Source organism: Syngnathus typhle, linkage group LG18, assembly GCF_033458585.1.
Source record: "Syngnathus typhle isolate RoL2023-S1 ecotype Sweden linkage group LG18, RoL_Styp_1.0, whole genome shotgun sequence".
Classification (NCBI taxonomy): Eukaryota; Metazoa; Chordata; class Actinopteri; order Syngnathiformes; family Syngnathidae; genus Syngnathus; species Syngnathus typhle.
Window position 1 is genome coordinate 2,827,528 of NC_083755.1, and position 13,121 is coordinate 2,840,648.

Consider the following 13,121-nt stretch of genomic DNA (forward strand, 5'->3'; position numbering starts at 1 on the left):
TGACGATCATTGGGACTTTAATCTTTTATAATAAGTAACAAAAGAGTACGAGTCTCCACTACTCTCACAACAGTCGGCCTTGTCAATTGCGTTTTGCATTATATGGCCAAGTGCATTTAAAACCTTTTTTTTTTTTTAAATAATTGTTCACTGTCCCCCACAACGTTGGAAACACTTGGAATTGTTTTATGATGAATAGCGACCTCTTCTATGTTATACTTAACCGCTGCTCCCGTAGCATAGCTGCCCTAGATATCGCCAGTTTAGAAATACACAAAGCTAGTTCATTTCAAGATTCAAGAGTTTTTTACATGTCTATATATTTTTATTCAACCATAAGATGCTTTAATAGAACACTTAAGATGTTAGACTTGATACTTGTACAAATGCACAATGTTTTCAAATGTATCAGGGGTACAATACGCCCATTTTACCCAAAGATATTTAACCATAATAAGATAGAAATCGGCCAGCGTATCCACTCGTTCGTGAAACAGCGATGGATTTTCAATGGTCAAATTTTTTTAGTTCAATAAAAAGCACCCACGTATATTTGCCAGGTATTACCACGGTTGTTTGCAGTCAAGAGGGAAGTAGCACCTGTTGACGTTAATAATAAACGACTGAAATCTTCACGGTTTATCAGCAGAAGCTGTCAACCTAAATTAAAAAAAAAAAAATGCGAGAATGCTTGACATTAAAAACAAAAGACTGAAACTTGTATATCCAAAATGACGTTGAAATTAGAAGATTGTATTGAAGCGAAGGCGGAAGTACGCGACAGATGAAATTTTGCTCGACCCTCTCTCTACAAGTCTGGCTTGAGTCGGAGCGGGTGTTTTTTTTTTCTTCAGGAGGGAAACTTTACAAGGTTTAACGCGATTTGAAACCGTTTAATACGCAACGCTTGTCCCCCCCCCGAGCCAAAGCAACCACATTAAAAGGTACGTGTGCACGTCCGTGACGGAACGTGGTTGTTAAGTGACGTACAAAGCGCTTTTACCCGCTTCGTTTTGCGCCATTTTCGCTAGTTTGATAATGCACTAATGTAATGTGCTTCCCGGCGCTGACGTTCTTTGTCCTAACCCTAAACGTCTTGTTTTTGTTGAGTGGACTATCGAATCCGTCGCAGGGGGACTAGCGAAGAGTTATTCCGTGGTTCCGCATCTCGTTGGCGGAATATGTTCAAATTAAGTGTATTTGCGCCATTTTTTGTGCTGCATCAGGCCATGACAGTCGCTAACTGCGCCTGTTGGTTCTGGCGCACACGAGTTAGCTTCGCAAGCTAACCTGCTAGGTTGCTAATCAATGGGTTTCAAGACTTTTGACTCTGTCCGACGTAAAGAATGTCAAGGTAACGCAGTTACAAACAATATTGAGACTACTTTTACGTAGAATGCAAGGAGCGGAAGCGCATTAAACGGGAGCTTAAAGCTTGGAAGTAATGTACGTGCTAACCACGGAGTGGGGTGCTACTGCTAACTCTGTTTGCGACCGATCGCTAAAGACAAAATGGTCCAAACTGTCACTTTCAAACATAAAAGTCAGCGTTCACTTCAATTAACCAACGGATGAAGACGCTATATGGAGTGGCACAGTTGCTATGTTTGCGCTTTGGTTCGCCCGTATTAGTTTTGAAAGCATTTGTTAGAAATGCAACCTTTATCTTCAGTTTGGAGCAACAAACGCCATGTAATGAAAGAACATTTTATTTATTGCGGTAGCTGTCGCTATACATCGCCTGTATAGAAAGGTGATCAAACATTCAGGTTAATTGGAGTAAAAACTATGGCTCAGAAAAGTTCCTACAGTATGTCCACATACATTTACTGGCTTTTTGTTAAAACCAAAACGTCATCCATCAATTTGTACTGTAATATTGAAGCATTCATGCACTTGTCATATTGGCCCTCCAAGGGTAAAAAAAGAAAACTACAACGTGGCATGTGACAAATGAGTTTGACTCACCTGGTTTACTCGTATGTTTTAACAAAAGTTTTCCTCTTCAATACAGGAGTCCACAAATATGTCTGGCATTGCATTGAGCCGGCTTGCCCAGGAGCGCAAAGCGTGGCGGAAAGATCATCCTTTTGTAAGTATACAGCAAACCCTCACCAAAAAACAAAAGTTTGTGATAAATCCCCGTACAGTAAAGTTTGGTTTTCTTGAATGTCTGTTCTGTCTCTTCAGGGATTTGTTGCAGTACCAACCAAAAACCCGGATGGAACCATGAATCTAATGAACTGGGAGTGCGCCATCCCTGGCAAGAAGGGGGTAACGTTGCATAATCATTCTGTTTAAACAACTAATTCCAAGTGCGTTTCCAAGAGGTTATGAATTGTCTCCTATATCAAATGAGCATGTGTACCGCGTGTATTTTTCAACCTTTGCTTTGATTTCAAAACGAAACGTGATCGGGCGAGCCGTGCGAGTATTTGCGAAGCTGATCAGTTAATTGTGTGTCACCAGACTCCGTGGGAAGGAGGCCTTTTCAAACTGCGCATGTTGTTCAAGGACGACTATCCTTCATCACCTCCAAAATGTGAGTTGCCCTTTCCTAATCTGTTGACTTTGATACAAGTAGCAGCCTTAGTCAGTGATCGGAATTCCTCGGAAGCCGTGCTCTTGAGTCCGAGGCATATTGTCGTCTTCCTAAGATAGATTGAAATGTGTTCCTCCGGTTTTACAAAGTCTCTGTTTTGTTGTTCCATTGTAATGGTCAAAATATCCCCTAGCTGTATGTAAAATCTCCTGTTTGCTCTTTTGTTGTGTTGTACTTGATTTGTAACTAAGGCTTTTTTTTTTACTTCAGGTAAATTTGAGCCTCCTCTCTTTCACCCAAATGTGTATCCATCAGGCACCGTATGCCTTTCTATTCTGGAGGAGGACAAGGACTGGAGACCAGCCATCACAATAAAGCAGGTATGTGGTGCTAGTTAGTTCTGCTTCTTGTCATGAAAAAACAGGGTAGGAAAAAGAAATCCTTTTCATTTTGTCTGACTTTGTAATTTCTCCCACAGATCCTATTAGGTATTCAGGAACTCTTAAACGAGCCTAACATCCAGGATCCGGCCCAAGCGGAGGCATACACAATCTACTGGTGAGACATTGGGGGAAAACAAATGAATGCATTTTTTTTTTCTCCTGAATGTGTTTGTCACCAAATGGCATTTCAATGACCTGACGCTTATTCCCTTTCATTTGCAGCCAAAACAGAGTAGATTACGAGAAAAGAGTCCGATCACAAGCCAAAAAGTTCTCCCCCTCGTAAGGGCAAGGACGGGCTGAAGGAATCGCCTCCCTGCTCAGTCACAATGAATGTGCTCCCCTCACATCGGGACTTGCTTAAAGACTTGTATTTAAACTCTCCACATTCTGTGCCATCCACTTTGACCTGTCTTTTGTTTTGGCGCCGTCATTTTTGCTCTTAATGGCCGGTCGACGCGTAACGTTGAGAGGGGATCGGCGCTGCAGCACCCCGCTCGTTTCTTTTTTTAAACTGTCTTGTTTGGCGCGGGGGGGGGGGGACGCGACTTCGATCCAGTTTCACAGAGTCCACGCGAGCTGGCCGCCATCCACGTTGAAGGAAGAAAGTGTTTTTGTTTCTCTTCTTTGCCACATGTAAATGTCCGCGTCTTTCATTGTCAGTATTTCAACTGCTGTATAATGAATGGCACTTTTATACTGTCGTATTTCACTTAGTGTCTCTAGATGCTTCTGTCTAATTCCTTCCTGGGTTTTTCTATTCAGCATGCTGTAACATACGATAGAATCCGCCGCCTCGGCTTTCTTTTTGTTCATTCCGAGTCTTTTGTTGTCTGGATGAATAAAAAGGCGGCCGTGACCGAGGCGGGTAGGCATACCATTGTATCAGACTTTAAGGGTAAACGGTGCTTTGTTCATGTATGTGTTGACGTAAATAAAGGTTTCTACAAAAACTCTCCTGGTCGGGGCGTCGTAGCCCAAATTTTAATATTTGTTCCATCAAGTGGTGGGTTCATTTCAATTTCAGTGTGTTTGTTATTCGGTCCTTAGATTTTTGTTGTCCAATCACGTTTAGGACTCTGCTTTCATGCTTATTTGCACTTCAAAATCAGCCAATCGGATGTCAACATTAATAGCAAAAAACAAATCTACAAGTATATTTTATGTAAGATAATCGCGGTATGCTGGTTTAGAACAAAATGTGCAACAACTGTACTTAATCTTTACTTTTTAGAGAAATGGGACAGCAATCTTTAGGAAATGAAGACCAATGCATCAGTCAGTCAAAAATATATGAACGTGGGTAGATTTTAGCAAGCTACTTTTGTTTCCTTTCTTTCAAATGTTTTTCAACTATTGTTTGGAAATGCCTTGAAATGTACTTTATATAAAGTAAAGTTGCATTTTCTTGCCTGAAAAGATTTAATGTGTTAATGTCATGATTTTTCAAATGTATTTTGCACGAATGGTCCACTATGGTGACATGTTTTTACATTATTGGAAATTTCTTAACCCTTTGCAAATTAATTCCCGGAAACTTGTGCGGACTTCTCCAAGTCGCTCATTGTGCAGTATTCAGGGCAATAGCAGGGCGGAACGCTGCCGGCCCCGCGTGCCGCCAAACGTGCTGGTTGGTTTGGGACGTTTTCGTACGTCATCTCGTCGTGCCGTGCTGGAGTCTCCTCCACGTGGCTGTCTACTTGAAGCGTGTCCTCCGGCTGGAGCGTCATAGTCATGTTTCTTTTTGTGTCCGCCCAGCTCTGTCATCAGTTGTCAGAAAATTAAATGTTGGTCGCAGCCCCAGAGTGGCCACACTCACCTTAAAGTCACCGTGACAATTAGCGTACAGGCTCTGGAAGTACGGTTCTGGCGTGGGAACGAATTCATCTCGCCTCCGCCTGTACAACCAATCAGATGCGTATTTTGCCAAGTATGGGATTTGCGGCAACGACTTACTTTTTTAGCAAAGCACAGCCCAAAATCAGGGCCAGTGTGGCTGTCACACCTAAAGCCAGGAAGATTTTTTTGCCTTGTTTGGAAAGGAAGCCATCAGGTGGGGAATCTTAAGAAAAGCAACAAGGAGAATTGACATTCTTGTCATTCACTCAAACTTGTTTATGAGCCTCACCGGTGACCGAGTCAGTCCTCCAGCGGACCTCTTGTGACCAATCACTCCATTGGCCCTTAAAGTGTGTCTCGCTGGGCTTGGACCTGACCCTGGTGGTGTATTCCGTGTTCCCCTCAAGGTCGCAGTCATCCACAGAATAGTCCGTTTTGTCCGTGTAGTGAAACCTCAGCTAGTAGGGTGGAGAAGATGTTGATTAGCCCAATGTGTGACCTTTGACCCCTTCCGTAATACCCTGCCTTACTCCGCCTTTGTCTCGCCCATCGTAGAAACGGAGCTGATACTCGAGGTTGTCCTTCAGGACGGTGAGGCGACATTTTTCGTAGGTGTTTTTCCACATGAAGTGATGTCGGCTGGCGTTGTGGCTGACTGCCAGGCAGCACGGCGCGTTGGGCTTAACTGGGCAGTGATTTTTGTCATTTGCATCTCGAGCACACAAGCTACCCATTAAGTGTCAAGAAGACTCCCTACTGTGTTCCTTGGGCAAATATCTGTCGTCCAGCATGTGGCACGTCTTCGCCCCGTCGCTCGCGTTCCCACACAGCGTGATCTTGTACGTGTCGAAATCCACAAAATTGCAAGACCTCTCCATGGCGACGGAACACGAGCCGCGGCCTCCGCCGGTATTCGACAAATTGCATTTGTACATCTCGCTGCAGAGAAACCATTATTTAGATATATTTTGTATATTTATTACCAAAAGGCGGGCAAGGGAGGGCGCTTACTCGCTATACATCTTGTCAAGATTCAGCCAGTGGAGGCCGTCGTGGGCTGACGTTAGGTCGACGGAGCAACTGATTGTAAGCGTGAAATCATTGTCGCACTGAAAATTCTCACTCGTGTCTGCAAAATAAAAGTAAAGAAATTTGGAGAAAAAAAATCATTCGAGGATATATAAGTGGAGTAAAATAAAATACCTGTGAGCCAAAGTCCGGCGTGTAATAAAAGCAGCAGCAGCATCTTGAGCTGCTCCATCGCCTCGTCTCCTTCTCAGGTTCGTTTTGCCGTAACGCTCTATTTGAGTGACAGACGGCGGAAGGGGGACGTATCGTCCTCTCTCATCTGGCGAGCAGGAGAGGCAAGTGACCGCAAGTGAGCTGAAATGCGATTTCATCGCACTGCTCTTCTCATGTCAAAGGATGAGAATTAGCCAGACGTCGAGTGACCGCTGTCGGACGCTAGATTAGGTACGGCTAGAAACTCTTATCGTCCAGATCGAAATGTGTATGGAAGCATTTCAGTTTGGAGTCATTTCATATATTTAAGTTGTTGTGAGAGCTCTTATGCAATGCAGATTTATCTGCCCTTCCTGTCTGCTTTTCAGTCACACGCTTGTGAAATGGAAATATGATCATGGTGATAAGCTTTATGATTTCTTCGCACCACTCGTGTAAATATGTTTCCTTATTTGCAGATAAGAGGCCTTCAAATTTTGTGCTGAGCAGACCAAGTTGATTATTCTGCTTCTTAATAGCTTTGAATAAAAAAAAAAAGAAAAGAAAGAAAGAAACTTGCTGGCCACAATATTAGGTACACTTTTTAATGTAGTGCAAGGGTAACCTAGGTAGCTTGTTGTTTCTTATTAAGTGTGCAGTTCAGATCCAAGATGCGGCAGACCACTTGAGGGTCACTCGCAGGCCAGTTTGCCGTCAAAAGATGAGAGCGTGACGGCGAAGGCCTGAAGGGCGCACATGGGAAAGCTGTAATCCATCGAGAAGACGTCCTCGGAAACGCGACCGAACTGCATCACGATGTAGTCGCCTGGAAGACACATCCGGCGCGTTAGGCCGACCTCTTGTTTTGGCGGTTGCGGAAAAATAAATTCACCGTTCTCCGGGTGGATGATTTGGAAGTTTTTCACGGAGGCTTGCGTGACGCGGCCGTGGAAGTTTAGCACGTACGACTGCGTCTGCTCGTTCCAGCTGGGACATTTGTTGACCAGGGTCACTAGCTTGTCCGTGTTGTTGCTAGCGTGGCGCGCTAGCAGGGTTTCCTGCTCCTGTAATTGTCGCCGGGATTCTCGTTAGACATTTCCCCCCCTCACATTGTGACACCATACGGCGACCCCGATTGTAAACCGACATTTTTGGGCTGAATGGCCACCCTCTCGTCGTTCTCCAGCATTCCCGGGATAATCACCGTCATTTTACGAGGACCTCGGAATCCCAGAACGTTAGTTTCCTATCATAGAAATCGACGAAGTTCTTAAGTTAGCGGACCGACAGCTGACATTGATTCATTCGACTCACGTAAAAAATGGCGGCCAGCTCTTGTCTCACAGATTCGCATTCTTTAACGAAAGGCTTTTTCTCCGGGTTTTCTCCCCCGTTGTATACGATGAACTTTGTTCCCAGAACGTTGGACCTGGAACGTAAAAAAAAAACGTTACACCGACGAGATGACGGACTGTTTTTTTCCATATAGAAATCAACCTTAGTTTTCCGATGTAGCAGCTAGTGTCTCGGGACAGATTGGTAGGATCTGTTGAGATGAGATAGTTGGATGTTTTGCTCCTCTTCCTTTTACGGCCCGCCATTAGGAACAACTTAACACCGACAGAGGGGACGAAGAGTCAACTAACACGACAGTGGTGACTTCCATTCTGGAATTGATGAGAACCGACCCTCTTTCCGTCCTCTTTCTCCATGTGTAGGTAGTAAGTGGGGTACATGCCCTTCTCCATGCCTCTCCTGTCTCTGGTGACCCGACACTGGATGGTTACCTCTCTGGGGGCGGGCCGCAAGGCGAAGGCCTCAAGGTCCTCCAGCGATAAAGGAGAGGCCGTCTGCAGGGACAAAAATGCACTTGGACTTTCTTTCAAAAGTGAGTTAGGTCAATTTGCTCACTCCGTTAGTGCATTGGCTGCCGCTGCCGCCCGAAGATGAGCTCTCCTTGTAGTTGGAGTTGAGAGAGGCTAAGCTCGGCGTGTTTTTTTCTCCCCTCTTCTTTTTTCGTTCTTTGGCTTCCGTTTGAAGGTCTTCGTCCTTTCTGTCGTCGCTTATTTGGCACCTGGCTGTGGGGGACATTCAGGCGGCGTCATACCAGATAGTCACGTGGATGGCGCTCGCACGAGGACGTACACGTGTCCAGATGTTTCCTCCGAGATGTGTCACGGGATGGTGTCGGGCACTCGTCTTCCTCTTCGTCAGCGCTTTCGTGGCGTCCGTTTTTCTTGGGACTCTTCGGCTTTGAAGCCGACGTGTCGTGCGGGTGCTTCTCTGCACAAAAAGCCAACGTGAAACCAAAATGTTCTTGGACCTGAAGAGAGAACATCACGCTTACTTTTGCGCTCCTGTTTCGTCATGTTGCTGCTCTTCTGTCCATCGTTACGCTCTTTGGCTTTGTCTTTCCGTTTTGTTTTTTTCTCCCGGCCGTCATTGTCCTCCTCGGCTAGGAACAACACGTTCTTAATTAGTACACTGAACCCGTCGCCGAAATGTTCCGTTTGTTTCTCACGTTTGTCTTTCTCTCTGTTCTTGGTCTGCTGGCCTTCCGCGCCGACATCGTTGTCCTCCGTTTCGTTTCCGTCTTGCTCCGTGTCCAAGTTGAGCTTTTTGGGAGCGAACGGCCTCTCGGCAACCACCTCACCTGACACGGCGGCGGCCTCGGCGTCGTCATCCTCGCCCTCCGCCAGCGTGATGACATCCATCGGGTTGTCATGCGCGTGCTCCACTTGGTCTTGCATAGGAATGATTTCTTAAAAGCTTGTGAAGACGGCGGCGTATTCGGGTTTGACGCGGGGAACTGACCGCTCAGCGAGATGTTGCTCAGGGACCGGCTGATCAGCAGCGCCGTCTCGTCGGAGCGGCCTTTTTGTCTGCGGTTCTTCTGGCGGGCATCCTGGTTAGCGACCACCATTTGACAATCGGCACGCTTCTTTTGTTGCTTCTTTAGCAAAATAGATCGCTGGGACACAATTAGACAATTAGAATTTTAATCATAAATATTAGCAGGTGATTCTGACACAAAAATGCTTCTACGTAAAATATACTATATCAATGATTTTTTTTTTTTTTTTTTTACAAAGACTAATTTATTATTCAGCTTTCTTTTACACAAAATATTTGTTTTTACCTGATTGTCCAGTTTCTGCTGCCGTATATCCGGATCCTCCATATTGCTGAGCGTCAAAACGCTTCAAAACTGAACCAAAAGTGCAAAAAGCAGGGTGCAAAGAAAGCACTTAAAGCAATTAAAAGAGGACGCGGGCATGCAATGGCGGCGCCCTGCTCCATCTGACTGTCTGCTCACCTGCGTGAAGCAGAAGGCAAAGTGGATTAAAAGGGGATAATGTTCTTAAACAGTGCTACGGCTCAGCCAACGTGGACAAGGAACGCAGAAAGGACCAGGCCCCAAAGATGTGTTTACTCTTTCAACACATCATTATTTATATTTACCTCTCCGCAAATTGCTCCAAATGAAGAAAAAGCTCCACACCGGCAAGAAGCATATTGTGTTTTAAAATCAGGCGGCATCAAGCGGGTTGCCGAGATGCACAAAACACACCCCTCGACTTAATGGTTGCATGGAAGCGGGCTATCCGGTTGCCGTGGTTACAGACACGCTGCCGCGCTGACGAAAGATGGTTATATTTAAGTGGAAGCAACGTGTTTATTACACTTTAGTGCTTCTCAAACTTTTTACACCTAGCGCGGGTTTTATTCCGAAAAATAGATTTTATCTTTATAAAATACATCGCACAATGGGAAGACCAAATAATCACATGGAGGACATTGGAGTGAATATTAAATAGCATTTATTTCGTCATGATGCAATGGAATGAGATTTCAGTAAGAAACGGTTGCTTTCTTGATGAAGAAAGATGGATATATATATATATATATATATATATATATATATATATATATTTTTAAACCATAAACATGCAAGTACAGTACACGTTGCAAATATTTCACATTTGTCTTTTAGTCCTCGGACATGTAAATATGAGTGAATACAATCTCTTTGTATGCTAATATGCTACTCACACAATGTTGTTGTAAGTAGTTCATTAGGTAGTCACAGTGTTTTCTTGAAGTGTTAGCATCCCAAATAAACATGTACAAATGCCCTTTAATGCAAAGCGCACGACAAAATTATGTGACATGAGTTTAAAACAACCCAACAACAACAACAAAAAAATGCTAATCAGAATTTTTTTTTTTTTGCTTGGGACAGCATGCAGTAAGGCATCATTTCCTTGATCCCTCCTTTCAAAATTAGACAGAAACTTGACACACAATAGCGCCATAACATAAAAAAAAAAAAAAAGAAATGAGGTTTATGGTTCAAAGTCCTCCAGTTCCAGCAGCATGACCTTGGCCGTGTTCTGGAAGAGGGCGGCCCGGTTCTGCTGCTCGCCTTTTTTCACCCAGTGCCCGTAGATGCGGAAGGCGCAGCCGTCGATGAGCTTGCGCACGCCTCGCAGAGAGTAAGGATCCCGGGCCAGAACCTCGCGGGTCAGCGGGCGGGCCCGTCGGTAGCGGCTGTACATGCGGATGCACGCCAGCACCGTCACGATCAACACCTGAGCGGGAGGGAAACCCGCATCAGATCACGTCGTGGTTTAAAGGTTAAGAAATTGGAACTGTATATTGTGAACGCGCTCACCCTGAACGACTTCCTGGGCCTGAAGATCCGCACGTCTTCCTTCTGGTACTGACTGAAGAATGGATGCGCTAAGGCCTGCTCGGCCGTCAGACGCACGGCCGCGTCCACCACCAGCAACCTGGAGATCTAAATGCAAGTGGCGGGGTAAGCGGCGTTCTTTTCACAGCACAAGCGGAAACCTTCAAGTCAATCCAGCTCACCAGATCCTTGACAGTGTCCGAGCGGTCGTCCCACTCGGGCGAGCCGAACTTGTAGCGGCCCTCCATGATCAACCTGAGCATCAGCATTTGTTTGCGGTGCCAGAAGGGCGGCGAGCCGGCCAGTAAGGTAAAGAGGATCACGCCGCATGCCCAGCTGTGGTAACACACACACCATGTTAAATTGCATATATTGCAAATAACAAAAATAAGTAATTCCCCATTGTGCCACAAGGTGGCAGTAATGTACTATTTTGCCTGAATGATTATATGCAGAATGGCAAGTTACAAAGGTTCACGAAACAGTAATTAGTGTCAAGGAAATATGTTGGAGTGATACATCTAGTGGGAAGTGTGCACACTCTCTTCCAAATTTCTTATGTTTTAATAAGACTTTTCCTGATATTCTGCTTCCAAAATTTTAACCCACACTTCCTTGACAGATGCAATAAATGGGCTCCATCTTGTCCGGACTTACAGATCAACTTCCTTTCCGTAGCCTGGGTGCATTTCATCCATGGAGCATTTTAGGATTTCGGGAGCCAAATAACCGGGTGTTCCACAAAGCTCTAATAACAACAACAAAGTGCAACAATTTTTAAACGGGTGTCGCGTATAGCGGGAACTCACTGAACACTTTGATTCTCCCTCGTGTACCTCTCAGCTTCTCCCCGGGCTGCAGCTGCACCGAGAAGCCAAAGTCGGACAGTTTGATTTGTCCCTGGTCATCCAGCAGAATATTCTCGGGTTTCAGATCTCGGTGGATGATATGGCGGGAGTGGAGGTAGCGTACCGCTTCCAGCAGAGCTCGCATTATGCTCCTGCGTCGGTGTGAAGAGGTTAGAATGGTTTCTTTGAAACACTTTGGGGAAAATGTAGATGGCACATACCTTGTTTCTTTCTCACTCAGTGTAACTTTTTCTGTGAGGTAGTCAAACAGCTCCCCCCGTCTCATCCTGTCATTTTGTTATCGAGCATCACGATATTAGATACAAACATAACCAATTCAGTGGAGAGCCGTACTAGATTTAAAATGTTCACGGCAATTACCCATTCGTGCTATTCTACTTACAGGTCAAACACCAGGAAAATGAAGGTTGTGGACTCGTAGGAATCGACGAGAGTGACTAGGTGAAAGAATAAAGGGGTGTTATCACACAGGTTTGTGTTCCCAAGCAGGTCACGAGTGCATTTTGGACCTACTGATTGACGAGTGGCCCTTGACCATGTTGAGCACTTGGATCTCCTTGAGCGTGGAGGTCCTCACCTCCTCCAGCTGCTGAATGGTCATCTTCTCGGAGGTGATCTCAATGATCTTGACGGCCAACTCCTGCCCTGTGTGTCTGTGCACGCACCGGCGCACCACGCTGCTCACTCCCCTGGGAAGAAAACAACAACACTTCGACTGCTTGCTTGCGGTTGTACACAGTAGTCAAGGTAGGACTAGCTCCTCTCCACACGTCAACAAATGTATACTCTGCCTGTTCTACAGTGATCTCCTATTTTTGTTCCTCAATGGACTCACCGACCAATCACCTCTTTGGGGTCATACTTCTGGTAAAACTCCTTTGCACCCACCCAATCAGGTAAATCATCTCCAAGCACTATGTCTTTTGTCATGCTGACGGGATGGGACTCTTCAAACAAACACAAAAACAAAAAGGTTGTCAGAGTTCAAAGCGACACAATAACAGGAACTGCACTAGATACAGGGAAGTGTGTGCGTGTTGCATGCAGGTATGTACGTGTTTTCTGCTTGATCTTATTCCACACACGCAAGGCGGACACAGTTGAAATGTGTCTTCTCCACGTCTTTCTCATGTTCTTTGTAAAATATGATATCACTGATACTCAAGTCCCAGTATTGGCTGTCCGTTCACTGACCGTGCAAAGCTATTCGGTACTCACCATGTATGACAGAGAAACGCAAACAACAACCGCCGAGGGAGCGTTCAAAAGGCTGCAGTGTGATGCGACAAAGCTATTGTGAAGCCATCACGGTACGTGCGTCAGTGGCGACAGTATCCGAAGCGATTCAGCCCAGAATAAAACAATACATAGAAAATGATGACATTTTGACCGGATTAGTGCCCGAAAAGGTTTGGGAAATATTTTGGAGGTGTCAGTACCGCCCTCACGTGGTCGGAGTCCGTTGCAGTGTTTTGTTTTTTATTGCTGTTTCCCGCCCCCCACCCTTTATAATA

General features: G+C 45.3%; 4 protein-coding genes across 5 annotated transcripts; 1 reads left to right on the plus strand and 3 right to left on the minus strand.

Annotated features, from left to right (window-relative positions):
* The first annotated feature begins 785 nt into the window (after positions 1 to 785).
* On the plus strand, positions 786 to 3,939 carry ube2ib (ubiquitin-conjugating enzyme E2Ib). Of its 2 annotated transcripts, none has more exons than XM_061264750.1 (7): positions 786 to 944; positions 2,015 to 2,092; positions 2,191 to 2,274; positions 2,470 to 2,542; positions 2,813 to 2,922; positions 3,021 to 3,100; positions 3,208 to 3,939. In XM_061264750.1, the coding sequence occupies exons 2-7, from the start codon at positions 2,027 to 2,029 to the stop codon at positions 3,269 to 3,271; spliced, it is 477 nt and encodes a 158-aa protein (XP_061120734.1). In that variant the 5' UTR covers positions 786 to 944; positions 2,015 to 2,026; the 3' UTR covers positions 3,272 to 3,939. The 2 variants fall into 2 exon arrangements, with proteins under 2 accessions (XP_061120734.1, XP_061120735.1); XM_061264751.1 differs by lacking the exon at positions 786 to 944 and adding an exon at positions 1,044 to 1,354.
* A 115-nt stretch (positions 3,940 to 4,054) lies between these two features.
* On the minus strand, positions 4,055 to 6,316 carry LOC133143023 (interleukin-21 receptor). Its single transcript, XM_061264749.1, has 8 exons — positions 6,028 to 6,316; positions 5,836 to 5,953; positions 5,582 to 5,763; positions 5,355 to 5,509; positions 5,114 to 5,282; positions 4,942 to 5,047; positions 4,805 to 4,883; positions 4,055 to 4,745 (listed from the first exon to the last, which is right to left on the minus strand). Exons 1-8 carry the CDS (start codon positions 6,083 to 6,085, stop codon positions 4,509 to 4,511), a joined length of 1,104 nt encoding a protein of 367 aa, XP_061120733.1. The 5' UTR covers positions 6,086 to 6,316; the 3' UTR covers positions 4,055 to 4,508.
* A 320-nt stretch (positions 6,317 to 6,636) lies between these two features.
* On the minus strand, positions 6,637 to 8,770 carry si:dkey-220f10.4 (tubby protein homolog). The gene is made up of 10 exons (XM_061264593.1): positions 8,567 to 8,770; positions 8,393 to 8,500; positions 8,191 to 8,328; positions 7,957 to 8,123; positions 7,734 to 7,895; positions 7,543 to 7,655; positions 7,360 to 7,474; positions 7,193 to 7,291; positions 6,938 to 7,109; positions 6,637 to 6,871 (listed from the first exon to the last, which is right to left on the minus strand). Exons 1-10 carry the CDS (start codon positions 8,757 to 8,759, stop codon positions 6,738 to 6,740), a joined length of 1,401 nt encoding a protein of 466 aa, XP_061120577.1. The 5' UTR covers positions 8,760 to 8,770; the 3' UTR covers positions 6,637 to 6,737.
* A 1,207-nt stretch (positions 8,771 to 9,977) lies between these two features.
* Positions 9,978 to 13,066, minus strand: phkg2 (phosphorylase kinase, gamma 2 (testis)). The gene is made up of 10 exons (XM_061304689.1): positions 12,826 to 13,066; positions 12,443 to 12,554; positions 12,121 to 12,296; positions 11,990 to 12,044; positions 11,808 to 11,873; positions 11,575 to 11,738; positions 11,396 to 11,486; positions 10,921 to 11,074; positions 10,721 to 10,846; positions 9,978 to 10,637 (listed from the first exon to the last, which is right to left on the minus strand). Exons 2-10 carry the CDS (start codon positions 12,535 to 12,537, stop codon positions 10,392 to 10,394), a joined length of 1,173 nt encoding a protein of 390 aa, XP_061160673.1. The 5' UTR covers positions 12,538 to 12,554; positions 12,826 to 13,066; the 3' UTR covers positions 9,978 to 10,391.
* Between the last annotated feature and the right edge of the window lie 55 nt (positions 13,067 to 13,121).